At 51.5% G+C, this 27,354-nt stretch overlaps 1 protein-coding gene and 1 long non-coding RNA gene across 4 annotated transcripts in view; one reads left to right on the plus strand and one right to left on the minus strand.

Moving 5' to 3' along the window:
* Positions 1 to 7,532: 7,532 nt before the first annotated feature.
* Positions 7,533 to 15,203, minus strand: LOC123597851. The gene is made up of 2 exons (XR_006712282.1): positions 13,596 to 15,203; positions 7,533 to 8,045 (listed from the first exon to the last, which is right to left on the minus strand). It is a non-coding gene; the product is annotated as an uncharacterized LOC123597851 (long non-coding RNA).
* SLC5A9 (solute carrier family 5 member 9) overlaps positions 10,684 to 27,354 on the plus strand; it is a 28,661-nt gene continuing 11,990 nt past the window's right edge. The window contains exons 1-10 of one of the 3 annotated variants that reach the window (XM_045477293.1): positions 10,685 to 10,915; positions 15,754 to 15,974; positions 18,137 to 18,208; positions 21,353 to 21,457; positions 21,806 to 21,970; positions 23,156 to 23,261; positions 23,841 to 23,921; positions 24,219 to 24,346; positions 24,605 to 24,740; positions 25,219 to 25,326. In XM_045477293.1, the coding sequence (XP_045333249.1) occupies positions 15,834 to 15,974; positions 18,137 to 18,208; positions 21,353 to 21,457; positions 21,806 to 21,970; positions 23,156 to 23,261; positions 23,841 to 23,921; positions 24,219 to 24,346; positions 24,605 to 24,740; positions 25,219 to 25,326 (1,042 nt within the window). In that variant the 5' untranslated portion in view covers positions 10,685 to 10,915; positions 15,754 to 15,833. Of the gene's footprint in view, positions 10,916 to 15,753; positions 15,975 to 18,136; positions 18,209 to 21,352; positions 21,458 to 21,805; positions 21,971 to 23,155; positions 23,262 to 23,840; positions 23,922 to 24,218; positions 24,425 to 24,604; positions 24,741 to 25,218; positions 25,327 to 27,354 lie in introns of all 3 variants that reach the window. The other 2 variants (XM_045477292.1, XM_045477294.1) reach the window with 2 other exon arrangements.

The following is a 27,354-nucleotide window of genomic DNA, read 5'->3' on the forward strand; positions in this document are numbered from 1 at the left end:
TCGTGGGTTCAGGCCCCACGTCGGGCTCTGTGCTGGCAGCTCGGAGCCTGGGGCCTGCTTCGGGTTCTGTGTCTCCCTCTCTCTCTGCCCCTCCCCCAATTGTCCTCTCTCTCTCTCTCTCTCTCTCTCAAAAATAAATAAGCATTAAAAAAATATAATGTGGTGATATGTCTCATGAAGACAGTTTAGGTATAACGAGGGGAAATGTTGAATGGATGGTCATCAACATTTTCTCCAAGAAACTGACATTTAAGCTGGGACCTGAGAGACCAAGGAGAAGGCAGTGATGACGGGAGCGTCTGAGAGAATCGTGCTGCTGTCTGAGAGCAAACTTCCAAAGTCAGGAAAGGCTTGGCATCAAGAACCAGGAAGAAGGTTGATGGTGCCAGTGTAGAGGGATCTAGGTGAAGCTTCCAGGTGGTCCCAGTAGGCAGACAGGCTGAGCTCAGCTGCCAGCTTCCCCACCACAGTGAGCAGAGCACATGGAACTGGGCTGATTTCAGATCCAACTCCCAACTGATTTAGTTGGAGGATGGGAGAGAACTCTCTGGAATAAATACTCACTATTACATGAATTGCACAGTTTTCCTGTGAGAAGGCAAAATGACCCCTGAAATTCACATCGGTGTTCTTGACAGAGGGCAGTACCATTCTTTATTTAAAGGCGGTGACACATGTGAAGAGGCCACCATGCATCTAAGGGCAAGAACAGAGGGGAGTCATCTCCAAGTTACCTTGGCAATGCCATTCAGGGCCATGACCCTGAATTTATGATGGTTGGATCATGAGGAAATGACCTCAAGGCATTTAAAAAATATATAGCTATTTATATTTAAATGAATGTAATTAAAATTGTTGTTCTTCAGTCACACATATCAAGTGCTCAATAGCCACATGCGGTTAATAGCTACCATTCTGGACAGCACAGGTTTGGAATATTTCCATCATAGCAGAACATTCTATTGGACCACACTAAAGACTAAATACAGAGACATACTGTCCCACAACAGCTCAGATTTCCAGCTGCCCAAACACTCCCCACCCAATGCTGAATCCTGCAGGCAGATGGGGTCACACATAGGCAGTGTGTGAAGTGCCTCCAAATGCTTTACCCTTTGCCACTAAAGGTGAACAGCGGGCGAAGAGGCTGAGATCTGCTTGTTGCCTCACCTTGTGTCCAACTCTTAATACCACCTGTTCAGAGGAAGCAATTCATAACAACACATAGATGCCCACAGTAAGAAAACAGAATGATCTCAAACGATCTCAAGTAGCTAGAAAAAGAAAAACAAGTTAAGCATAAAGTTGTTAGGAGAAAGGAAGTAACCAAAATCAGAGTGGAAATAAATGAAATGGAGACTAGAAAGACAATAGAAAAAGTCAACAAAACTTAAAGAGTTTTTTGAAAGATGAACAAAATTGGCAAACCCTTAGCCAGACTGAGAAAAAAGAGAGGAGACTCAAATAAATTAAATCAGTAACAAAAGAGGAGATATTACATCCTGATCCCAGAAATACATGGGATTATAAAAGTCCACTGTGAACAATTATACTCCAACAAATTAGATAGACCAAGAAGAAATGGGTAAATTCCTAGAAACGTACAACTTACCAAGACTGAATCAGGGAAATAGAATATGAACAAGTCAATAATGGGTAAGGAGGTTGAATCAGTTATCAAAAATCTCCCAACAAAGAAAACCCCAGACCCAGATGGCTTCACTGGTAAGTTCTACCATATATATGTGAAGAATTAATACCAACCCGTCTCAAACTCTTCCTAAGAAATAGAAGAGGAGGGAACACTTCCAAACGCATTTTGTGAGGCCTTCATTATCCTGATGCCAAAGTTAGACAGGGCACTACAAGAACAGAAAATTATAGGCCAATACCCCCGATGAACATGTAAAAATCTACAAAATACTAGCAAACCAAATTCAGCAGCATATTAAAAGGACCATACAAAAAAAAAAAAAAATTAAAAAAAAAAAAAAAAAAGGGGCGCCTGGGTGGCGCAGTCGGTTAAGCGTCCGACTTCAGCCAGGTCACGATCTCGCGGTCCGTGAGTTCGAGCCCCGCGTCGGGCTCTGGGCTGATGGCTCAGAGCCTGGAGCCTGTTTCCGATTCTGTGTCTCCCTCTCTCTCTGCCCCTCCCCCGTTCATGCTCTGTCTCTCTCTGTCCCAAAAATAAATAAACGTTGAAAAAAAAAAAAAATTAAAAAAAAAAAAAAAAAAAGGACCATACACCATGATCAAGTGAGATTTACCCTGGGACACAAGCATGGCCCAACGTACACAAATCAATAAATGTGATACACATTTTATAAGATGAAGGATTAAAATCATATGATCATCTCAACAGATGGAGAATAAGCGTTTGACAAATTCTACATCTTTTTGTGATTAAAAAAAATGTTCAACAAATTAAGTATAGATGGAATGTACCTCAACATTCTTTCATGATAAAAATTCTCAAGCAATTAGATATAAATGGAATGTACCTTAACAAATTAGGTACAGATGAAATGCATCTCAACATAATAAAGACCTTGAACTTAGCCTATAGCTAATATCATACTTAATGGTGAAGAGCTAAAAGCTTTTTTTCCCCTAAGATCAGGAGCAAAATACAGGTACCCACTCTAATCTCACCTACTCATATACTACTGGAAGTCCTAGCCAAAGCAAGTCAGTAAAAAAGGAAATAAAAGATATCCAAATCAGAGAGGAGGAAGTAAAATGTCTCTACAAATGAGACATTTCTTATGTAAAGAAAACCCTAAAGATTCTACCAAAAAAACTGTTAAAACCAATGAGCAAATTCAGTAAAATTTCAGGATACAAAATCAACATATAAAAATTAGCCACATCTCTGTACACTAAAAGAAAACTATCTGAAAAATAAACTATGAAAATAATCTCATTCACAATAGTATGAAAAAGAATAAAAATACTCGGGAATAAATTTCACCAAGGAGGTGAGCGATCTATATGCAGAAAATTGTAAAACATTGATGAAAAAAATTGAAAAAGACACAAATGAGAAGATGTGCTGCATTTGTGGATTGAAAGAATTAATACTGTTAAAATGTCCATATTACCCAAAGTGATCTATATGTATATTATATAAATATAAATATATTTTATATTATACAATGTATAAATATATATAAACATATTGTATGATACATGTGGGAATAATATTCAGTCTTAAAAAAAGAAGACTATCTTGGCATTTGTGGTAACACAGATGAACCAAGGGGCATTATGCTAAGTGTAGTAAGCCAGACAGAGAATGACAAATACTGTATGGTGTCACTTGTATGTGGAACCAAATAGAAATCAAACTCATAGAAACAGAGAATAGAATGGTGGTTGCCAAGGGCTGGAGGATTGAGGAAATGGGGAGCAGTCTGTCAAAGGATACAAACTTATAGTTGTAAAATGAATGAGTTCTGAGTGTGTGATATGCAGCTTGGTGACTATAGTTAATATACTGTCTTGTATACTTGAACTTTGCTAAGGGAGTAGATATTAGGCGTTCTCAACAAAAAAAAAGGTAACTATGTGAAGTGACAGGTGTTTTAATTAACTTGATTCTGAGAATCATTCCACAATGTAAATATATATGAAATTACCAAGTTATATGCTTTCAATATATTACACGTTTATTTAGCAATTATACCTCAAAGTTGGAGGAAAAACAAAGAGTAAGAGTAACTCTTCCAGGTGCAAGAGAGAATCTGAAGAGAAGGCAATATTGTGGGCTCACATAAAGCAATTTCTGAAATGCAGTGGACTCTCTGAACACCTCCTCTCCATGCCAAGGGTTTAGGAAACACACGCACACAAATCTCCCCATCCTCTGAACTCATACTTAAAGTCATGATAGTTGTGGGCGTTCACCAGGCACTTGCACCTATCTCTTACAGTCTCTGTTCCTCATGGCAACTCCAGTCCGCATGCTTATTTTCACTAGATTAGGAGAGAGTTGGAGAGACAGAAGCAACATTCGCAAGGTCACACAATAGTAAGATGAAGACCAGAGAATCAAGCCTAGTTTGACTCCAAATACCTGACCATTTTCTCTGGCTCCAATTCTAGCTGAAACGTCCCTGTGGGAAGGGATCTGATCTCCACCTTCCTCCGAACTAGGAAAGGTGTAGCCTTGAGCTAGGACGTGAGCAAATTCCTGAAGCTAGTGAGTGAGGACGGTTTGTCACAAACAGCATCATCTCACCAATATCCATTTGTGAGATGATAATGAGCTGTCGTAGACAGATGGATGGACAGTCACTGAGACTCAGAGAGAATGTGTGGTTTCAAAGGGTAGCGAAATCCAGAAGAAAAATGCACATAGAGATTTAGGATTTCAGAGATTTATAGGAAGTCACAGCAGTTCAAGGAGCTTCAGAATATTTCAGAGATAGTCACAGTGTTCCAGAGAGTTTCCAAAAGTTCTGAGAAATAAAGAAAACTGTAGATGTTTGTATATTTTCAGAGATATATTGGGACAGCTGGGACAGAGATATATTGGGACAACTGGAAAAAATGTAGAGCAAGATTGAGAGTAGAGAAAATGGAATCAAAGGATTTTTCTAACACTCTGGTTCCTCCATGTCAAGGAACTTTTGACATATTAATGCAAAATGAAAAGCCTCATGAGTCCCCATCTATTTACAGATATTGTATGTAGAAGTTTAGGTTCAAATACAGGGTGAAATGGGATGGGAGGGCGCGAGAAAGCCTGTGGTTTCCCTGCCTAGGGGAACAGGGAGGTAGAAGATGCTAAAATTTGTCCTATTCCTCCCCCCAGTGGCCATTGCCTGTACTGCATGTTCTGAGAAGAGCAACTTTTCCATGGCCTCAGACCCAAAGGGGATGGCGTGAACTACTCTCCAAGCCAAGGGCTTTTAAGAGAATCCACATATGACTCTCCCCTTTCTCTGAATTCCGATATGAGTGTAAACAGTTATAGTTGTGCACATTCATCCTGCATTTGCCAGTTATCACCAGCACGGCGTAAACTATGGGCTAAGTGTTTTATATTCTTTCCTTTAACATTTGCACCAGCCAAGCCAGGTCTCCAAAGCATGGAGCTTAGAAAGGTGAGGCCACTTGCTTAGGGTCACGCAGTTAATAAGCTGTTGTCATTTGAACCTACGTTTTGTCTTACTTCAAATCCCGTATTCTTTTCTCTGTTCCTACCTCTATGCTCTCCAGCTAAATTTCCTTAAAGGAAGGAACCCAGTCTCCACTTTATTTTCTCCAGTTACAGGCCAAGTGCAGGATTGGCTACACAATAGAAGCTGTGAATGCTGGTGACTACAAACTAATTGATGATTGATTGATCGTTTACCGCTTGACCATTTATTGATCATTATTGATCAGTGCCCAACTGGAGTCAGTGCCTGGCTAAAAAGCCATCCCAGGCCATGCCAGGTGATTTTCCTCAAACCCCAGTAAGTTTGCTGAGGTCAGTGTGATATAGTACATCCTGTTTGCTGCAGGCTACAAAGGCAATATTTTGCCCATTGCATTTGCCACATCAGGATGCAGGGAAGCCAGGAGTTCTACAGAAATGAGTAAACTTCCTCAGACAATTCCTGCAGGGAGGGAAAGGACTTGCAATGGAGTCTAGCAGAGAGAGCATTACAAGGCTGACAAGGGACAAATCTCTCCCTTGGAGAGATTTCTTATTTCCAGTTGCTGGGGCATGATTCTGACAGGTGCTCACAGGCTATCAGGCTATCAGCTGCAAAATGAAATCCAGGTGGTGATCCTGGTCCAGCCTGGTGGGCAGTAGCACTGACCAGGGGTCAGAGCAGTGGGAGTGGCCTGGGGAGCCCCCCAAGAAGAGTCTGGTAGGGGAGGAGGTCCAACAGAACCATTGGGAGACCTGTGCTCAAACTCTTGCTCCACCAGTCACCTGCCTTCTGATCTTGGGCAAGTGACTGGAACTCTCAGAGTGTCAGTTTTCCCACAAGAAAACTGAAGGTCCTAACTTGCCTTCCGTGAAAAGAGAACTAACATTTCCTGATCTCGAAGCCTGAAATGAGCTGTGCTGCTGAATCACACCAAATATAAGCATCAGTGTCCTCTGCCTGAGGTCTGGAGCTCAGCCCAAATTCCCCAACCCCATCTCCTGTCCCCGATGGAATACTATCGTTTGCAATAAACCTAAAAGGGTATGTCGTGTGCCCCTAAGGTTAGTCTTGAGGGAGTTGAGTGGGAGGAACCCAACCACCACCCTTTCCAAGAAGACCTGGGGCAGGATGACAACGAGGGAAGAGCACTGACCTTGCAGCTGGTGGCCTTGGGTGCCCATCCCAGTCTTGCTGTCAACTCTGCCTAAGACTCTGTGGTCTTGGAAGCTCACAGACTTCTCAGGGCCTTCGTCCCTCAACTGTGAAGTGAGGACAGTGCCCCTATTCTTTATTTTATTTGGTAAAATCTGAAAACGATATTTCAGAATAAGGTAATTTCACTTGGCAGAAACATTTAGGTTTTACACTCCAGCATCTTCTTTCCATAGGGATTGTTTCTGAACGAGCGTGTCAAAGCCCTGGCCCTTACGGGTTCATAATATTATCTTCATTTCTTTGTATTTTATGTACAAATTACAAAATGAAACCTGTGTGGATAGCACTGCGTGAAATTAAAAAGAATTATCTGATCATTCCAAATGTATAGCTTTTCAGCTTGGGGTATACATTTTAAATCAGGTGATAATAAGATAATGGCGTGCAGTCTGGACTGTAAACTATGGGACCGCTAGGATCCCCCAGCATCCATTCTTCTCTGTTAATGAGTAAAAAACATTTCGGATTCTTGCTGGGATGCGGGCCACCCCAAACAATGATGGCATTTCCCATCCTTCCCTGCAGCTTAGATGCGACCACACGACTCAGTTCTAGGCAACAGGATATTAGAGGAAATGTTGTGTGCAATTTCTGGGAAAGAACACTGGAACGTAGAGGCAGGGGCTGGTGTTGGAGCGACCATTTTAAACAAGGAGATGGAAACTGCTAGGGCAACAAGATAAAAGGACTCCAGTTCTCTTAAGAAATTGTGAACTACTGGGGCGCCTGGGTGGCGCAGTCGGTTAAGCGTCCGACTTCAGCCAGGTCACGATCTCGCGGTCCGTGAGTTCGAGCCCCGCGTCGGGCTCTGGGCTGATGGCTCAGAGCCTGGAGCCTGTTTCCGATTCTGTGTCTCCCTCTCTCTCTGCCCCTACCCCGTTCATGCTCTGTCTCTCTCTGTCCCAAAAATAAATAAACGTTGAAAAAAAAATTAAAAAAAAAAGAAATTGTGAACTACCTTACTCGTCTTGCTCTGTCCATCTCCAGACTTTTATGTGAAAAAAAAATGTTTCTTGTTTAAGCTGCTTTTAACTTGGGTATATATTATAGACAAACTTAGTCCCAGCTGATAAATGGAGTTCTAATGATAGTTTGCATGGTTTTGAGTCTTATACTGTATGAAGAGCTTTCAGGGGAAAGGAGGAAACTAATGCCATTTGATGAAATGCCATTGATTCATTTATTTGATGAAAATATAACGGTGATCTACTGTGTGCCAGGCCCCGTGCCATGTACTAGGACAGAAATGAATCCAACAAACTCTGCCTTCCACGAATCCCTAACGGGAGAAACAGATAGGCAGTTATAACACAACTGATAGGAGTTATAATGGGGGAAACAGGCAGCCATGGGGTGTCCAATTACCCAGAATCAGGAGAGGGCATGACGTGGGGTGGGTGAGCTGGGATGGCCAACAGGAGCGTGAGCCCACGTCCGCTGCCTCTGCCTCCACCTGCCAACCCCAGGCTCCTCTGACCTCCTTGACCAGCTTCTTATGAGAGACAGTAGAGACCATTTATTGTCTTCCAGCAAGGGCCAGCTGCTCACGGGAGAACTCTCCAGAACCTTGTTTGGGTAGCCGCAGGCTCTGCTTCCGGAGGAGGATGTGAGGAGGTGGGGTGATATTGACTCGTCATGAAGCCATCCTCCCCAACCCCAGCTGTGATCCCTCGGGTCTCGAATCTGTCAGGACGAAGGAAGTCACCGAGTGGTTGCCTGTTCTAAGGTGAGCACCAGTCCATACCACACGAAGGCACCTCACCCACATGGATAATATTAGCACAATAGCCCCCCCACCACCACCATGGTAGGGCATCACTGTGACAGGCCCAGTGCTCTGTGCTTTACATACTCACCCTCTACTTCGGGATGACCCTGCAAGGCACACTTTGTTGCCCCATTTCACATACAAGGAAATTGAGGCTGAGAGAGAGAAAGCAAGCCAGCCAACCACACACACTGATGAGTGCCAGGGCCAGGCCTGGGGCCCAGGAGTGCCTGACCTTAACGCCTGTAGACTTGGAGCCCTCAATCTTCTGGTTTCCAACCACAGCTCTGACTGGATGCCACTTTCTCCATGACTCTTAGAACCGAAAGGTTAGAGGGGACTCGGTGGATAATTTGGTTGATAGCCCTTTACAGTTGCAGGGTCATTAGAAATGACCTCTCATTTCACAGATGAGGATACAGGGGCCCATAATGGCATGGTGACATGTGTGTCTACGTGTTGAGGATCACAAACGTGCTGGTAGTAGAAACAGCTCCTGGGACACTAGGCCAGACCCATGTCTTCTGCTGTCTTCTGCCACTTGGGCCCAGCCCCTCACTCTTGGATTGTGCTCTGGTTCCTCCTAAAGACCAATGTCTGCGGAGAAGACATCTGATGCCAGGAAGTCCCCATCCTCCTGGTGACCTTTCTCTGGGCCGGGGACTCAGGGTCTTTGTCACAGGGGCCTGTCGGAACCGCTGCTGCCCCAGAGGCACCCACTGTCTGTGGGGGACACAGCGTGGTGCAGGCAGTGCTGGCCTGGGAGCACAGGGCCTGTGACAGGAGCTCCCTAGCCCGGGAGTCCAGAGGAGAGGAGGGAGGAAAAGGAACAATGTGCCGGTCAGATGGCCGTCTGCAGTGCTGGGAAGAGCAAGTGTGGGGGCGGTGGCCTTAAAGACCCTCAGTCCTGTCTGCCCAGACCACGAGCCCAAAGGTCACTGTCCGGTATTTTGTGCTCCCCACCCTGCCTGTCTCCCTGCTTGGCCCACTTCCGCTTTTCAAAACACCCCCAGCCTAGACCACCTCCTGCCTGTAAATCACCAGGCCCTGGGACACATTTAAGCTCTGCCACAGACCCTCTGAAACTCTTGTCTCTTGCTTGCTGGGGGTGACAGGACTGGCCTCCTCCCCACCTGAGGGAAAGTGAGGCAGGGTGGACACATGACTCTAACAACACTTTCCAAAGCGACGGCCACTTCCCCAGCTGGCCCTGGAGCAGCCACTCTGTCACAGGCTGCAGATGGATGGCCAGGGATGGCGCATACCCGGGTCCTCTGAGAAGCTGTCACAGAGACGGGATGGGACAGGCAAGAAATCAGCTGGAGACGAGAGGACAAAGGGGAGGAAGCAGGAATAACTGGGAGGAAAAAGGGGAAGAGATCCCAGGCAGGTCTAAGAAGGTTTTGGCTGGCCCTTGGAGTCCTCCAGGCAGAAATGCCCATTACATGAGCCACACTTCCCACAGGAAGGGACAGGTATAGTGTCAGCCACACTCAGTCGCTGGCCAGGAGTGGTTGGGGCCAGTGGACTTCAGGGTGAGCGCAGTGTTCAATGCTGAGGGGTGGCGGTGGTTGGGGGGGTGGGCAGTAGGTACACTGAGCTCCCCCCACTGCCAAGGTCACGGTAGCAAGGCTCCCTAGGAGTTCTGTCTCACATCTAGACGGCAGGAGGGTTGGGGGCGGGGGAAGGTGTGGGGGAGGATAGGCACCTGTTAGATCGATCTTACCCTTTGGACCTCAGCCAAAAATGAGGCAGAAATAGTCCATCATCTCATAGTTCAGCATCGCATTACATACACATTATCTCGTTTCATTTCCCTCACTCCTGTTTTTCCAGCATATCATTACCTCATTTTACAGATGTAAAATTGTGTGCTTAGTGGGTTAAATAATTCTTCCATCAGTGTAGCTAGTGAGCAGCGGAACCGGGACTCGTCTGTGGCTCTCTTACTTTCCCCAAGTCTGGCCACAGGGACTCACGACTGAGGCTGAAATCCTGCAGGGACTCAGCTAACAGTGATGCCTCCCAGAGGCACTGTACTTGGCAGCTTATAAAACATTTTCAAATCCATTGTGTTAACTCGTCCTTCCAACCACTCGTGAGATAGTCACTATCTCCAAGTTACAGAAGAGAAAAGGGGGCTGAGAAAGGTGAAGGGCTTTGCCAGGACATGGAGGCACCTAAATGAGCCTGCGCTGATAGGACTCGAGATTCTGGGTACTCGTGACAACTCCACAGTGTTTCCTAGACAAGCTACTAGCTATGTGTGTGTGCACAGGCATGTGTGTGGATGTGCCAGCCACACCTGTGCACGAGCTTTGTGTGGGGGCTGTGTGTGGGTGTGCCAGCCACACCTGTGGCCCATCCTGAGACCCTCCCAAGCTCCAAACGATGCCCAAGTTTCTAGTGCCAGCCCCGCCTCACCTCCCATCTTGGGAAACCTGTCCAGCCAGATGGCTGACAGTGGCCACAGCAGCCACAGAAGCTAACTCTGAGCTGTGGTCTTCTACATCTGGCCCTGGGGGCCCCCGAGAACCCTGAGTGCAGCACAAATTCTCTTTTCCCCGAGACAACATCAAGCAGCAAGGACAGGGGAGGTCCCTCGGAACCCCGCCCAGCGGCTGGAGAGAGATTTGGGGCCTTCCCCCGCCCCCTCCCTGGGGGAGGGGCCAGGTCTCATCCACCACCTGGACTGGAGCTGTCAGAGGCCAGGCCAGAGGACAGCAGACCTGGGAGTGTGAGGCTGGGAGTGGCCCCAGCAGATTCTGTGAGGCCGGCGGCACAGGTAGGGGTCGGCCCCGTCTGACAGGACTACATGTGTGGTGACTGGAGCCTGTAAACCTCTTCTTTTTCTTTCCTGTCTTTTCTCTTTCCCTGGGGCTCTGTCACCACCTTTCTCGGTCTGCTCTACCTATGTAATAATCCTTTCCTCTTGGAATTAGGCATCCAGCCTGGCCACCCGAGGCCTCCACCCTTTCCCACTGAGTGACCCTGACCTGGGAGCACTCCAGAAGCCTCGGCCCCTTGGAGGCTGGGGGAGGGGCGATGCCAGGAAGGAGCCAGTGCCTCTCCTGGCCTCTGCAGGCCATGTGGTTGGCTCCTCCTCGGAGCTCCTCCTCCGGGACCTAGCCTTGCTTACCACCGTCTCCCCACTGCAGAGAGCACAACCTTCCATAAGGCCGGGGGAACCACTGATGCTGCATCCTGGGGGAGAGGTGTCCCTGGAGCTGTGCAGTGAGACAGCCCTGACAAAGGGCCTTGCACGGAGTGTGCTCACGGAGTGGCTGGGGTCAATCAGATGGAATTGCATTTGGGTTTGAAATGATCAGATCACAGGCACGTGGCAGGGGAGGGGGGGTCATGAGCCATTTGAGCTGAGAGCTACAGCGGTGGTGGGGACAGGGCAGAGGTGGCTAGGGAAGGAAGGGTGGCTGAGGGCTGGGGTGCAGGCAAGGGGCTGAGATCTCTGGAACCAGATCTGGACCCCAGTGGGTTCCTGTCCCCAGTCCAGCCATCTTTGTGCCCTGCTCAGAGCTCCCATTAGAGGAAGCCACACAGAACTGACTTCTACCCCTCCATCAGACGGGATACATCTTCCATGTCTGCCCCTGTAGACATAGGATTAGGAGAAAAAGGACAGTGTATAGCAGTGTTTAGAGTGAGTCAAGCCAGAATTCAAAATCCAAATAAGCCATAATTATGCCACATCCCCAATGAGCTGCAAAATAGGAATAATGAGGCCAACTCCTACAGTTACTATAATAGTGGCACTCATATTTGGGCTATGACCTACCCAATATTTCTGGCATATACTGGCAAATTTAGTCCTTACCCCGTATTGTTCTCAGAAGAGGAAGTTCTCAGCAGGAAGGTTGGCCAAGAGTGGTTTTTCAGGAAGAACCTGCAAGCAGCCAGGGCGAGGCCAGCCAGAGGTACCAGTGAGCCTGCCCAGGGTTCTTCCGGGGGCTTCCTAGGGTGCTGGAGGAGATGGGGATACCCAGGCAGTAGAGGGAGAGGAGGTTTCCTTCTATATGGAAAACTCCTGGTTCCACGGTGGATTTGGGGGTCCCAGCCCACTTTGTACCATCAGCATTTCATGGCTCGTGCTCAAGATCTTGCCATCTGTCATTCCCTTAGCCAAAGGCTTCCCACCCTGCCTACCCTGGCTACAATGTTGGTCCTTTTGGGAATGGAACAATCTGAAGGCTGTTTCCCATTCGTGGCTTAGTGGCTGGGATGAGGGTTTATAAGCACTGGGAGTTGAAGGGAAGGGCCACCCAGCATGGAGGGTCCTGAACCCTGGCACCATGGTTGGGGCAGGGACCCCACGGGAGAGAAAGCCACAAAGGTCCACATGCTTCCCAGTTGGGTAAGAACACAGCCTTTCCTCTCCATCCTTCTAACTAGATGCCAGTCTCCACCTTATCTCTTGTGCCAGCTTCCTCATCCTCATCTAGCCCCCACACTGGCCCCCAGAGGGATTTTCTAGAATGCCAGTCTCACCACTCCCTTTCTTCTCATGCCCCTTGCCCACATTCTCCCTCTAGACCCTAGGCTGCAGCCCAGCCACAACAAGCCATTCCCCAAACACCCCACACCTGCTTATACTCCCCTGCCATGTTCCTGCCTCCCTCTGCCTAGAGAACCTGTCTGCTTCCGCTCACTGCCCACTGTGCCTCTCACCCCAACACAGTCTATGAAAACCATTCTCCGCTCTTTAAGCACGGACTTGGTGCCAGTCGCTCGTTAGGGACATGAATGAAATGAGGTAAGCCCACATCAGTGAGATGAATGGAGGGGACAGGTTGGGTTTGGGGACACTCCCCAGGCTAGGGAGTCAGAGAAGTCTTCGGGGAAAGGATGGTGGGGGAGCACCCGGCACATAGGAGACCTGGGGACGAGGGGCAGCGTGGCCCTTCCAGGAGGCACATCCGGTTACGTGCAGCAGCAAGGATTCCGACCCAAACTCTGAGGGCACGAGAGGAGAAAGAGCCTTCAGGTGAGCAGGCTGCCTGTGGGACAACCTGGACACCGTGACAGTTGTGGACAGTCTGCCAGTGAGGAGCTTGAGGGTAGAGAGGCCACGGGCACGGGCCCTGTGCATGGCTGGACATGAGCGGAGTGGCAGGAGGTTGGCGAGGGGCCGCGCAAACATAGCATGGCAAGGATAGAGAGGGGACGGTTGAGCTGTCCAAGGGAACTGACACTTTGGGTGGTGACCTCTGAAGACAAGGCCATAAGGCTAGAGAAGTAGCTGGCCCCAGGAGTCGAAGCAGAACCCTGGTTTCCAGAGTCTTCAGCGATGGCACAGCCTAAAGCCTAAGGGAGACGCCGGCTGTGAATGCCAGGAGTGAGGTTCCTGGTCTACCTACTGCAAACTACACACACACACACACACACACACACACGGAATAAAGAGAACGCAGGGAGCCGGACCCTAAAAGCAACCTTGTGAAGCAACTGACCTAAACAGCTGGTCCAGGGGGATGTAGTTCTTCTGTCGCCCCCCAACTGAAACTTGGCCCCCCAACTGAAACTTGGCCCTGCCGCAGCTGTAACTCTGAAAACGCAGCCTCGGTTCAGATACTCCTCAGAAACTGCACTGTCCGACGCTGTTATTCAACACTTGTATCTTCATGTAAACACTGTCCCTGCAGCTCCCACCCTGCCAGGGTTGGCCGCCAGGCCAGCTTGTTTGGTTTCTCTCCACCCTCTCGGCCTGCTACGCTTCTGCTGCGCTTCCCCGGAGAGCCCGCCCCGCCTCCCCAACTGGACTTGGTCGTTCCTTCCCGGAACTCTGCAGCTCAGAGGGAGGGGGGTGAATCTTGACGTGCCTTGTGCCGAAGGCGCCTGTCCCGTGTGCCCGGCTGTTTTCCGGCCAGCCTGGCAGCACGCTGGTCGACCTCCCGGGGGCCCCCAGAGCCAGGTGCGGAACAGGTGCGCACTTACTGTAAGAACCACAACACCACCACATCCTCTGTCTCGGGGGTTCTCCGAGAGGATTTCCTGCATAAGTGGGGCCTCCTCCTGGCCTGCCAGCACCTGCCTCAAATGTCAAACCATTTTGGATGAAACTCTTCCTGTCTGGATTTCATAATCCATGCTAAGTAGAAAATCCATAATGGGCACGGTGCGATCTTTCCTCAGTGACTCTGGGTCATTGTTTTGCATATGAATCCTCAGCTGCCGTTCAGGAACGGCCTCGGCTGAAAATTGATGGAGCCTGATTCCTAGGTTGTTCGCTCTAATTTGGCCACTCTTACGTCATCCTTTCCACTTTCCCTGGTTATCAGGACGCCCATGTGCTGTGTGCCCATCAGTGGCCGTCCCCCTCTGCCCCCCATGGCCCTGCAATGCCCTGCACGCCTCTGGCAGTCTCTCTCCCACTGTTAAGTTGTTGTTTTTAATTTGCTGTGAGCTGCAGCACAAAATAACACTCTAGGCGAAGCAAAACAGGACAGGCCCTGAGTGGGGGATCTGGGGCTCACCGATGCGTCAGCGGGTGGCCTTCATGTATAAGCTTCACAGCATCTATTCTGAAGGTTTCAAAACCTCTCTCACTTCCTTCCTGGCACTCTCTTGGCTCTGGGCTGCTAAGATGTCTGGCTGGCTAACAGATGGGTCTCAGATGCATCAGAGGGATGGCTGCTATGGGCCCAGCCTGCTGGTTTAGGTTAGGTAAAATGTGCAGGGTGAGGGCTTGGCATTGGGCGTCTGTGAGGATGGGGCTGGGGGACAGGGCGTGTGGGCAGTGGAACCCTAAGGGTAACTTCCGGAGGGGAGGACAGGAGGACTGGCACTCACTGGCCCCGCGAGGTGGGCAGGGTATAGGCCACGCTGACGGGACCCCAGGTCCGGAGTCACTTAGTGACCTGTCCATGGTCACTCTGCAGCTCAGTGGGCTGGGCTGCTGGGACTAGCAGTCTGCCTGGGCCCTGGGGCAGCTGGTCTTCCCTGGATCCGGCGTGCTCCGTGTCCTTCCCAGGATCACTCATCTGTCACAGCACAGGGCAGGAGTGTGAATTCCTGCCCCACTTTGTGGCTTGGAATAAACATGTCTCTTCTCGGGACTCAGTTTCTTATACTGTAAAAAAAAAAAAAAGGCAAAATGACACCTGGGTGTCGGGGATTGGAGGTAGGAGCACTTGACGATGGAGGCTTTGCCCAGGTATTAGCAGACCCCTTCCCCTTCTCCTCCCTTGTCCCCCTCCCACCGGGAGCAAGGAAAATTGCATTGAACTCACTCCTAAGAAACCTGGACTCCAGGCCCAGCTCCACCTTTCTTGCCCGTATGACCCTTCCCTCCCTGGGCCTCAGTTTCCCCTCCACATAAGCCAGAGCTTAAATATCTCAGGTTCTGAAGTCCCTCCTAGCTGCTGAATTCTACAACTCTCCTTTCCTCCTCCTGCTCCTCTCAGGGGTGGGAGTATACACGGTGTGCATGAGTGTGTGCACGTGTGTGTGTTTGTGTGTGTGTGTGTTTACTGGGGGCAGGGAGAGCGAGAGAGTCCTGCAGAGGATGGGGTGGCAGCTTGGAGAAAAGGGGACCAGGACTTTCCATGCCAGTGGGGCTCAGAGCTTTCTCAGCAGCTAATGGCCCTTGGGGCTGTTTAATCATTACAGGAAAGGAACGAAGCCAGGAGCGCCTCAAAGTCCAGCAGAGTGGTGAGCGACTCTAACAGAGGAGCGTGGTGCTGGCAGCGATGGGGCCTGGAACTTCAGGAAGTGGGGTCAGGACAGTGACAGCTCCACGCTCAGCGCTGGGCTCCGGAGTCAGCCTGCATGCCTATGACATAGGGGTCCTGGTCGTCTACTTTGTCTTTGTCATTGGCGTGGGGATCTGGGTGAGTAGGTTTGGGGCCTGGTGGTGGAGGCAGGCGCAGGTTCTCACCTCTGGCTGGTCGTGGAGCTGGAGGCAGGGTGGGCAGGGGGAAGGGGATCAGGAAAGCACAGGCTGAGATGGAGAGGTCTTTAGGAGTCATTCTCTCCAACCCCTTCTTTATAGATGGGCAGACTGAGGCCCAGAGAGGAATGTGACTTGCCTGAGGGCACACAGCACGCTGAGGCAGTCCAGGCTGGGACCCCCATCTCCCAGCTCCCTATCTCTATGCATCTGCTGCCTTTGGCCTCACCCATACCTGGCAGCCCGAGCCCCACTCCTGCCCTCCTCCCCATGCCACCATCGCCAGCTCTGGGGACGTTCTACTCGCGGCCTATCCACCCTCCACTACTGGGTGTCTTGGCAAGGAGTAGGGCTTTCTAACGGAGCTGGGGTTCAAATGCTCATGGGAAGGGAGCCAGGTGAGTCCAAAGGTCCTTCTGTTCTCCATTGTTCACCTGAGCCTCGGTGCCGGGAAAAGGGGTCAGGCGCTGAGAGGTCAGGGAGCCCTGAGTTCAGATCCCAACTCTGACTGTTAGAGCCACAGGGCCCTGGGCACATGAGAACGATCTGTGAGCCTCAGTCTTCTCATCCAGGCAGTGAGAATAATAAAGCCTATGCTGTAGAGTGGTCATGACCATTGAGCAAAAGGACACATTTAAGCATCAGGCAGAGGCTGGCACTCGGCTGGCAACAATACACGTGGCTATTATCATGGCCACGGCCACATTCTGGAGGCAGGGGACAATGGTTCCAGTCCCAACTGGTACTGTGGCAAGCTCGGGAACATTCTCTGGGCCTCAGTTTCCTTATCTGCAAAGCAGGGTGAACAGCCCCTGCCTCCCAAGCTGGTGTGAAGGAGAAATGGGCAAGCAGCTGATCGTTGGCTCCTGGGAGGAAAAGAACCAGTCCTCAGTGACTTGGGATGAGCTGTTCCCTGTCTTCAGCCCTCAGTTTCCTTACTTGTCAGATGATTCCATCTGCTCATCCTGCCCTGCCCAAAGACCAGAGGTGACAAGGAAAGTTCCAGCAAGGGCTTAACAAGCACCAGCCCCTCTCCTCCCCATCACTCCCCAGTGACTGCATACTTTTCCTTGGGGGCAAAGAGGTTCCTGTCACATTTCTCTTTTTCCTTCCTCTCCTTCAGGTATTTCTCCCACCTCTAGACCTAATCAGAGACCTGTTGACTTTGGCATCTTTTTTTTTTTTTTTTTTTTTAATTTTTTTTTTTTTTCAACGTTTATTTATTTTGGGGACAGAGAGAGACAGAGCATGAACGGGGGAGGGGCAGAGAGAGAGGGAGACACAGAATCAGAAACAGGCTCCAGGCTCTGAGCCATCAGCCCAGAGCCCGACGCGGGGCTCGAACTCATGGACCGCGAGATCGTGACCCGGCTGAAGTCGGACGCTTAACCGACTGCGCCACCCAGGCGCCCCAACTTTGGCATCTTAATAAAGTCTTCCAGTTTCCGCTTCCCTGCCCACTGCCCTGCTGCCAGCCCCTAGTCCCCAGAGGAAGTTCCTTCATGTCCACTCTCCTTTTGTTGTTCAGAGCAGTCCCCCCCACCCCCCACAGGCTGCAAACCACCACCCACCAGTTCAGGGCAGGGGTCTGTGTGGGTCCTGCACAGGCTTATCCAGCATGGTCTGACTTCAGGACAGGGCAAGAGAAGCCCCCCAAACAGAGCCCTGCCTCTGCCGGGGGCTCCTGGGCTCTCTGTACTCCCGTCCCCAGCGTGTGGGAGTCCTGCAGAAAGGAGGGAGAGGGCGCCTCCATGCAAGCCTCTCAATCAGATACAAATCACTTCCTGACACAAGTGTGGACAGAGGGAGGGCTCAGGGGACAATAGCCATAATCTTGCACACTTGCCAGGTGCCGTGCTGTTCATGAAGGCTTTAATCTCTGTCGGCCCTTTTGCTCTCTGCACCAGCCCAGGGGATGAACGGTGAGGCCCAGAGAGAGGCTGTGACCCTCTCATAAGCACGTAGAATAAAACCTGTGAAACTGCATGTTTCAGTTCTCCTGCTCTGTGTCACCCCAGTGCCTGCACCCAGGAATGGGGAGCTGAGGGGGGGCAGAGGTGGAGGAGCTCAGGAAACCCTCATCTCTCTCCCCTTCCTTTCCAGTCGTCCATTCGCGCAAGCCGAGGGACCATCGGCGGCTATTTCCTGGCGGGGAGGTCCATGACCTGGTGGCCGGTGAGTTGATCTTCCCCCCTGTCTCTTCCCACCATTGGATCCTCGTCTTGTCTTCTCTTGTCTGGACCAAGGCAGCAGCCCCCCAGATAAGTTTCCTGGCTCTGGGCTCCTTCTCTGTGGCCCAAAGTCACCCTATAACCCGAGAGACCTTGCTAATTAATGTGCCCCCCCCCCCCCCCGATAAGCGCCTCTTAAGTGGATACCCTAGGCTGGACACTGCACCTACAGAAATAATCTAGAATGTTCCCATCCTGGAGAAGCTCAGATTAGCTGGGCAGACAGACTCACAGAAAACAGGATGAATGCTGAGCTGGGGGACACAGAGGGGCTGTGAGCACGTGCAGGAAGCCTCTGGCCTCAGGGGAGGTGGGATTAGCAAAGACTTTCATGGGAAGCAGACACAGCTGCTTAGTACTGTAGAGGAGTGAAGTGAGTGGGGGGGTCACAGAGGTCCAATCCCCAGCATCCTCAGGGAATCGGTCCCGACACCTTTGTGAGCCCCATCTCCCCCCTCAGGCCACCTCACTTGTTTCTCTCGCTCCTCAAAACTAACTTCCTATTCCTGCAACACGATGGAGGGAGGTGAGCCCTGCCTGGAAAAGGCAGGGTGGAGTTGTCAGCCCCCCTGGTAGCTAAGGCTGTGTGCACGCCTGGGCACGCACAGCTCACACGCATGGCACACGAGTGCATGCTCTCACACGCCACCAGCCGTCCCTACAGCCTGTCTTGGTTCTCACCACTCTTCTTGCCTGCACTGGCGACAGACTCATTGAAGAGTAGAGGGGGCCCTGGACATTGACAGAGCTCTCTGGAAGTTCGAGTATCTGGGACAGGAGGAGGCAGGGGCAAGGAACTCTCATGCCTCTAGCACGAATTCCCAGGAGTGTGAGGGGCGAGGGGCTGGAAGCTCACAGGGACAGTGACTGGTCCCTGCCAGCCATCACCTCAACAGACGGAAGGGCACTCTGTTCAGTTGGTACCCACCCTCCCCCACCCCCATCACAGCCCTGGAGATGAGTCTGTAAGAGGGACAAGAAGCAGGACAGAGAACCTCTCTGGTCCATCCAGGAGAGTGGCTAGGGGTGGCCGGGTGCCCGTCCAGTCCTGCAGAGAGGACATCTCCCTGCTCCGTGTGAAACTGTGTCTCACTGTAAGTGTGAGGAAACCCGAGGTCTCTGAGCAGGAGGAGGGTGTCCTCCAGATGAGCAGGGTGTAGAGACGAGCCCTGCCTCCCACGAGCTTCAGTGGGGCAGGGCTTCTGCCTGCGGCTGGACGCACAACTGGCTCTGCTTGGTCTTGTTTGTGACTCGAGCCCGTGTGTCTGTCTGGGCATCTGTTACGCGGGTCCCATTGCTTTGCACCCTTCCCTACCCGGCCAGTCCTGAGAAGTGCCTCACTCCCCTCTCTGTGGCCTGAGCAGAGTGTGTGGCTGGGAAACCAAGAGCAGAAGGAGTAACAGCATCCTTGTCCCTGACGGGCCCGTCTGGTCCCCCTGCCAACCTTGTTGACTGATGGCTCCTCCAGTCATGAGCTGGGAGCCCTGGGCTGAGTGGGGCCGAGGCACCTCGCTGCTCCCAGTGAGGGAGCAGACCCAGTGTTCCATGCTCTGGCCAGGCGCTCCCCACCAGCCCTGCCAGCGTCCCCAGGACCGCCTGAGTGTGTGTGCATGTGTGTGTGTGTGCATGTGTGTGCGGCAGCACGGAGTGGCTTCAGCATGAGAATCTTTGTGCCCTCGTGCTGCTCAGCTGTTTTCTGAATGTCTCAGTACCTTTCCTTCCTTCTCACTTTCTATCACCCAGCACCATTAGAACAGTCAGTGAGTGGGAGCAAGTGAGTCCCCACATTTTACAGGTGAGGAATCTGAAGACTTGCCAGAGGGAGTGATTTTGTTAAAGTCACACAGGGCGCAAGGCTGGAGCACAGCTCTTCACCTCCGTCCCCGTCCTGCCTCTGCCCAGGCCCCGGAGCCCCTCCCTCTGCCCCTTTCCCGTCCAGTGAAGGATCCCATCAAATAATAAAAGATAACACTAATGAGTGCTTATTAGGTGCCCAGCAACAATCATGCACTAATTACTGGAGCCAGACAGCCAGGGTTCAAAAGTTCTGTTGTTTACTAGTTCTGGAACTTGGGCAAGTCATTTATCTGTGCCTTGGTTTCCTCCTCAGTAAAATGGGGATAATAATAGAACCTACCACATAAGGCTGTGGTGAGGGTTGAGTTAGTTTGTGTGTGTGTATATATATAGATGTTGAGAGAAAGAGAGAGAGAGAGAGAGAGCAGAAGAGGGGCAAAGAGAGGGAGAGAGAATCCCAAGAAGGCTTCACATGGTCAGCCAGAGCCCAGAGCAGAGCTTGAGCTCATGAACCGTGAGATCATGACCTGAGCCCAAACCAAGAGTCAGATACTTAACCGACTGAGCCACCCAGGTGCCCCAAGTTAACATATTTAGACCAGTGCCTGGCACTTGGCAATGCTGTGTATGTACTAACTGCTATGATGTCATCCTTATTGTATCTATTGCATCAGATTGTGTCTATTGCATCAGAGTTATATTATTGTGTCTATTGCTGTCTCCTGGGGAAAAATGATCTCAACTCCGAGGCTGGCCCAGCCTGTGCTCAGCCCCTCAGCTCCTCCCTCTGCCTGGCCTGGTGCTGGAGGCACTGGATGGCAGAGGGCCTCCCCCAGTCCCTCTCATGGGGACCTCCCCTCCTCCCCTCAGCATCCTTGCCTCTGGAGGCCCCTAGATGGGTGGCCCCAGTGCAGGGCCTTGTCCTCCCTGCATGGATGCTGTTTCCCATGGCTTCCCTTCTTTCCCACTTGGCCACTCACTCACTGGGTGACCTGGAGCCAACGGCTTCATTTTTCCTAACATTATTTCATTCCTCTGTAAATTGAAAAGATTAAACCTATCCCTTGAAATGTTTATCAAGATTAAGTGCATTAGTGCCTATGAAATGCCTCACACCATGCCCACATACAGTAGGTACGCAATAAACGTCAGCTCCCTCCCTTCCTCTCCTCCCTCTGATTTCCTGACCCAGGCCCTGCTCTATTCACAGCTCCTGAAGCTCACGATCCTGGCTGTAGGTTGATTTGGATTAAAATTGACCCCAACCTTTGACCTCACTTGTGCCTTGCAGATTGGAGCCTCTCTGATGTCCAGCAATGTGGGCAGTGGCTTGTTCATCGGCCTGGCTGGGACAGGAGCTGCCGGAGGCCTTGCTGTTGGGGGCTTCGAATGGAATGTAAGGAGGCTGGTCTGGAGGCTTCTCAGAGATAACGAGGGTCTGAACGCCCCACACCCCACACCCCACACCCCACCCCACCCCTGGCTTTAGTGCTGAGAGGAACCTCGGAGGTGCTTGGAGAGGCTGTATGGTAAATCGAGAACCCATTTCACAGATGAGGAGACCAGGACCTGGAAAAGGCAGAGGGACTCATCAGAGGTCACACAGCACTAAAATCAGGTCCCAGGTCCCTTGCCTCCCAGTTCGGTGCTCCCTCACAGCGTGACGTGCACAGGAGGCTGTCCTTCCATGTGCATCTAGGACACGGGTAGATGTCTCTTGTTCTTGTTCTCCCCACTCTACCAGGCAACCTGGCTGCTTCTGGCCCTGGGCTGGATCTTCGTCCCCGTGTACATTGCTGCTGGTGTGGTCACAATGCCACAGTACCTGAAGAAGCGATTCGGGGGCCAGAGGATCCAGGTGTACATGTCTGTCCTGTCTCTCATCCTCTACATCTTCACCAAGATTTCAGTGAGTACCCACCGCAATGTGGCCATCTTGTCTCCCTGAAAATGCTGAGCTTGAGTCATGGCTTGTTGCTGGATGTAGGGATGGATGGATGGATGGATGATAGATGATAGGTAGGTAGATAGATAGATAATTGATAGATAGATAGATAGATAGAAAGAAAGAAGGGAGGAAGGGAGGAAGCATGAATCCACATACCTTCAATGCACGCTCTCCCTCAGCAATGGAGCGATCACAGATGAATGAGAAGTACCTGTTAAGTAAATGACAGTGCCTCTATTTAAATAATTCCTAATCTAGAGTGCATTCATTCATTTCTCTCTCCATTAATTGATCCTCCATTAAGCACCATGAATTTGTTGCCTACATGTCACTGTTCAAAAGATCCTTATTCCTCCTCCTCTGACCTACACTCCGAAAACAAACCTAGGGCAGATGGTTCGCCCATGTCCACACAGAATAGAGCTGTGGGACTGAACTAAAGTTTGGGTCCTGTGACCCGGTCCAGGCGTCCTGGCACTCCGTCCTGTTGTAGCCCTGGGATGGGTTCATGAAACAGCCATGCAATGGGATCAGCAAGCAGGCACTGAAGGGGACTGAGTCCACGAGTTGCCAGGTCGAGAGATGGGAAAAATGGTACAGCCACTTGTCCACCAATACTGGAAAACAAGCCTAAGTCAGCATGTTGTCTGGTCAGCCGGGTCCTCTAATAAACCCAAACATGTAGAGCCTCCAGAAGTGCGGTTATCTGTCCTGGGGCTCCTGCCTGTCTGGTCAGCATGGGCCCCCTGGCAGCTGGGCGGGCCTCTGCTCTGCTAGGGAAAAGAGGGCCTCTGGGTGCCTGCTCTCTCTTCTCCAACCCCTGCTCCCCACTTCCTCTCCTCTGTCTTCTCTTCATTCCTTCCCCCCTGCCATCACGATGGCCCACAGACTATCCCATCAGTGCCACCAGACCTCATTGCTCTTGGTTTCAAAGTTTTATGCGGTGCTCCTCTGCCTGAAAATCTCCACGGCTCCTCAGAATCCCCGAGGCCAAGCTCATTCTCCTCAGCATGGCACTTTAGGCTCAGCCTCATTATGTGATGAGGGCTGACAGCACTTGGTATGGCTGAGCAGGAGGCATCATACCCTGGTGGCCACAGCGAGGGCCTCAGGTGACCTGGACTCCTGGGTCCCGGCTCTCTGCAGACTGACATCTTCTCTGGAGCCCTGTTCATCCAGATAGCCTTGGGCTGGAACCTATACCTCTCCACAGTGATGCTTCTGGTGGTGACAGCTGTCTACACCATTGCAGGTAAGGCCAAGGGCGGGTCGCATTGGGGTGCAGGTGCCTGGAGCAGAGACAGAGAGACAGGGAGAGGTGGAGAGGGGTCACCTAGGGATGCTAGGAGTGTGACTAGGGGACTGTCACCAGGAGTAGTGTGGCTGTGGACTGCTCCAGACAAAGCCACCAGCCTGCCTTCCTGTCTCCTCCAGAGCACTTCCCATAGGCCTGGGCACCTGGGTTCCTGGCTTGTGGCTAAGTCAGTTTGCAAATATAGGGAATTTAAACGGTGTCTGGTGGGGAAGGAGGGAGTATTCCTGGTAGAACTATCAGCCCAGCAGAGGAATAGTCTTGGGGTATTAAAAACAACAAGAACAAAGGAGGGAGGTGCAGCTGCGGTACCCAAGGGCCACTGGGGAGAGAGAGAGCTAGATTTGAGTGCCAGTGGCTGGCACCAGCCTGTGGGGGGAAGGCAGGCGGCTAGAATCGACCTGCTAAGAGGACTCCATGTCTTGTCTGGTCTCCCCAGTGTGGCCAAGCACAGGGCGGGCAGCCGGAGAGGAACCCCTTGTTGGTGCTGACTGATGAGCCCTCTCCTTGGGTCCCCAGGGGGTCTCACGGCCGTGATCTACACAGATGCTCTGCAGACGGTGATCATGGTGGGGGGCGCCCTGGTCCTCATGTTTCTAGGTAAGGTAGAGACCTGAATATACCCACCATCACGTCAAAATTGCTCTCCGATTTGTCTTGGGCTTTCACCTCCATGCTATGACTCGGTCACGTTCCCCACCTCCCTACCCCCATTTCCAGGGTGGGACTGCCAAAGAGCGAACTTCTCAATACACCCCACATCCCTCCCTCATTCCCAAGTTGCATACCAGTTCCAAGCCCCGGGGCTCCACATGGGACTGGGAGGTGGGGTGGGGGCATGTGACAGGTCCACTGGGGTCTCGGAGCTGTGTCACTCACTGTGGTCTCTCTCCATAGGCTTTCAGGAGGTGGGCTGGTACCCAGGCCTGGAGCAACGGTACAGACAGGCCATCCCTAATGCCACAGTCCCCAATACCACCTGCCATCTCCCCCGATCTGATGCCTTCCACATGCTCCGGGACCCTGTGAGCGGGGACATTCCTTGGCCAGGCCTCATTTTTGGGCTCACAGTGCTGGCCACCTGGTGCTGGTGCACGGACCAGGTGATGCCCCAGACAAGCTTGGCCCGGACCATCACACACTGGGGTGGCTCCCTGTGGGAAAACCACGAGTCTAGGTGCACAGGGTGTTGGGACTCATTCCGGGACTACCTCAGGGCTCGCCTATGGCTGAGCTGAGCCCCACCTGACCTAAGTGGCACGCCTCCACTGCTCCCTTTTCAGGTCATTGTGCAGAGGTCTCTGTCTGCCAAGAATCTGTCCCACGCTAAGGGAGGCTCGGTGCTGGGGGGCTACCTGAAGATCCTGCCCATGTTCTTCATCGTCATGCCTGGCATGATCAGCCGGGCCCTGTACCCAGGTAAGAGCTGGGCAATGTTGCACTGGGGGGAGGGGTCACATGCTAGTTCTGTTAAGAACACATCGGAAGTGCATTAGGCTTTGTGGGCCACACATACAATAAGTATTTCAGTAGAAGGAATTTGTATCTGAATATCATTTTAAAATCCTACTTTCCCTTCATAAGGGAAAGAACAATGAAGGCATTCTTGGTGCCTTCCGAGGATGTTTGCCCTTTATCAAGATGTAAGGCCTAAAACGCAAAGGAGTCTACCAGGCTTTGCAGGGTAGTATATGGTCAAGGAATTTACCAGCGACGGCTAAATCATAGTACCCAGACATCTACCTGCCCCTTGACCCTCTGGCCTCTACAACAGATGCTGATTCCTGCCAGCGTCACCAGTAAACACGTCCCTGTAGGGTTGGAAAGCAAATATTGGGCCGAACCAAGAAGGCACACACAGGTTGACTCGCCCCTAATGGCCATCACTCTTCCTTAGATGAGGTGGGCTGTGTAGACCCTGACGTCTGCCAAAGCATCTGCGGGGCCCGCGTGGGGTGTTCCAACATCGCCTACCCCAAGCTGGTCGTAGCCCTCATGCCTGTTGGTAAGTCCTGTCTCCCCCACACCACCCTTCACTCCATGCCCCAGCCTCTTCCAATCCCCAGTGCCCAGGAGGGATTGCACTAAACGTGGACACGGATGCAAAGAGGGAATAAAAAAACTTTCACCTCCACACTTCCTTCCCCAATACACACACACACACAGAGACACTTTTCACAAACATCTGTAAGGCACCCATTCTGGCTCTAATCCTGGAGAGGCAGGGATAAAAGGCAGGCCCCTACTCTGAGGCTTCATGCCATCTCCAGGACACCCGGGCTCACAGAGGGCACAATACTATGTCACCAGGGTGGGGACACAGCGGCACCGAGGAAGCCCTAAGGAGGCACCTGGCTCCACCTGGGAATGTCAGAGAAGGTTTTCTGGAGGAGAGGAAACGGAGCTGAATCCTGAGGAACATCTTAGGCAGACAAAGCCAGACAGGTGTGGGAAATGTCATTCGGGGGAGGAGGGGCTGTGTGTGCAAAGGCCCTGGGCTGAGAGAGAGCATGAAGTCTGAACTGAAGTCTGAAATGAAGTAGAGTCACCTGTGTGACGCACATGCAGGAGGAATGGATAGCCTTGGAGAGGAGACCGTGGCCATGCCTCACCGTGGAGCAGAGCCTTTACGCTGGGTTTTAGGCCAGAGCACGTGAGGGGGACCATCTGCACGGAGGGTTCAGCTTAAGGGGAGGCAGAGAGACAGTTAACAAGGGGTTTGCAGTGGCCCGGGTGAGGGGTGATAGTGGTGTGGACCAGGTCAGTGGTTTCAGAGATGGACAGAAAGGGTTTTAAAAGATATTTGTGAGGTAGAGGCGGCAGGATTTGATGACTGATCATGTTTGAGGGATGAGAAAGAGGGATCCAGGGAGGCCTCCAGGTCCGGGGTTTACGATGACATTGAGAGTGGAGATGTAGGAAAAGAGCCAGGTTTATAGAGGGAAGTCCTTGAGTTGGGCTACCCCTTCCCTTCAGTAGAACAAGAAATGAATTGGGGCACCCGGGCGGCTCAGTCGGTTAAGTGTCCCACTCTTGGTTTTGGCTTAGGTCATGATCCCCTGGTTGTGAGATCGAGCCCCGCACTGGGCTCTGTGCTGAGCATGGGAGCCTGTTTGGGATTCTCTCTGTCTCTCTTCTTCTGCACCTCCGGCTCATAAAAACAAAAAGAAAAAGAAAAAAGGGAATGAATGAAAGAAATAGTGGAGCTGGTGGGACGGGGCCTCCACAGAGGGGCTGATTGAGGGACGTAGGGTGGGAGGGGAGCAGAAGAGGGGGGTCTAGGATAACTGAGCGTCTGGTATGGAGATTGGATATTATTAACCAAAGAAAGAAACAACGGGCTCTGGAAGAAGGTGCTGGAAGGTGCTGGCCTAGGTTTGTTTGGAACATTTTGAGTCTTTCAGGGAGACCTCCAGGAGGTGGTTAAGTATTTGGACTGAGAGGAAAGAGGGCTGAGGCAGGGCTGAGGGACAGTCATCTCCCCAGGGAAACGTGAGTAGTCCTGTTTCCAGAATCTTGGTAGTTTGAGTCATAGAGACCTCAGATAGCAACGGGATCCACCCTCTCCTGCCACAGGGGGCAGAACAGGCCCAGAAAGGAAGGAACTAGTTCAAAGATCACACACCTGGTTACTTGCAGAACCAGGAAACAAATCCAGGGCTTCCCAGGGCCACCCGTCCTAGGTGAGGGTTTTAACCTGGCACCTCAGTGTCGGTGAAAAAGAACAAAAACTGAAAACACTCAATTATTAACCGTCACCCTCCTCCCCATCAGGGGCCCACTAACCAAGTGTCTCCAGGCTCTGACGCCCAGACTGAGACGTCAAAGCTGCAGAGAACCTGAAGGACCACTTAGCCGCACAGCTCTTAAGGACGCAGATAAGGGAGCTGGCACTGGGCAGGGTGGATGGGATGGCTCGCCCAAGGCCATAGAGCAGGGCAGAGGGCAGAGCGGGGCGAAGGCAGAGCTTATCCAGAAGCCGGCCTCTGGTTTTCCTGGACTCCTTATCTGCATGGAGGGGGACCTCACGCAG

This window comes from Leopardus geoffroyi, chromosome C1, assembly GCF_018350155.1.
Source record: "Leopardus geoffroyi isolate Oge1 chromosome C1, O.geoffroyi_Oge1_pat1.0, whole genome shotgun sequence".
In the NCBI taxonomy this organism is placed as follows: Eukaryota; Metazoa; Chordata; class Mammalia; order Carnivora; family Felidae; genus Leopardus; species Leopardus geoffroyi.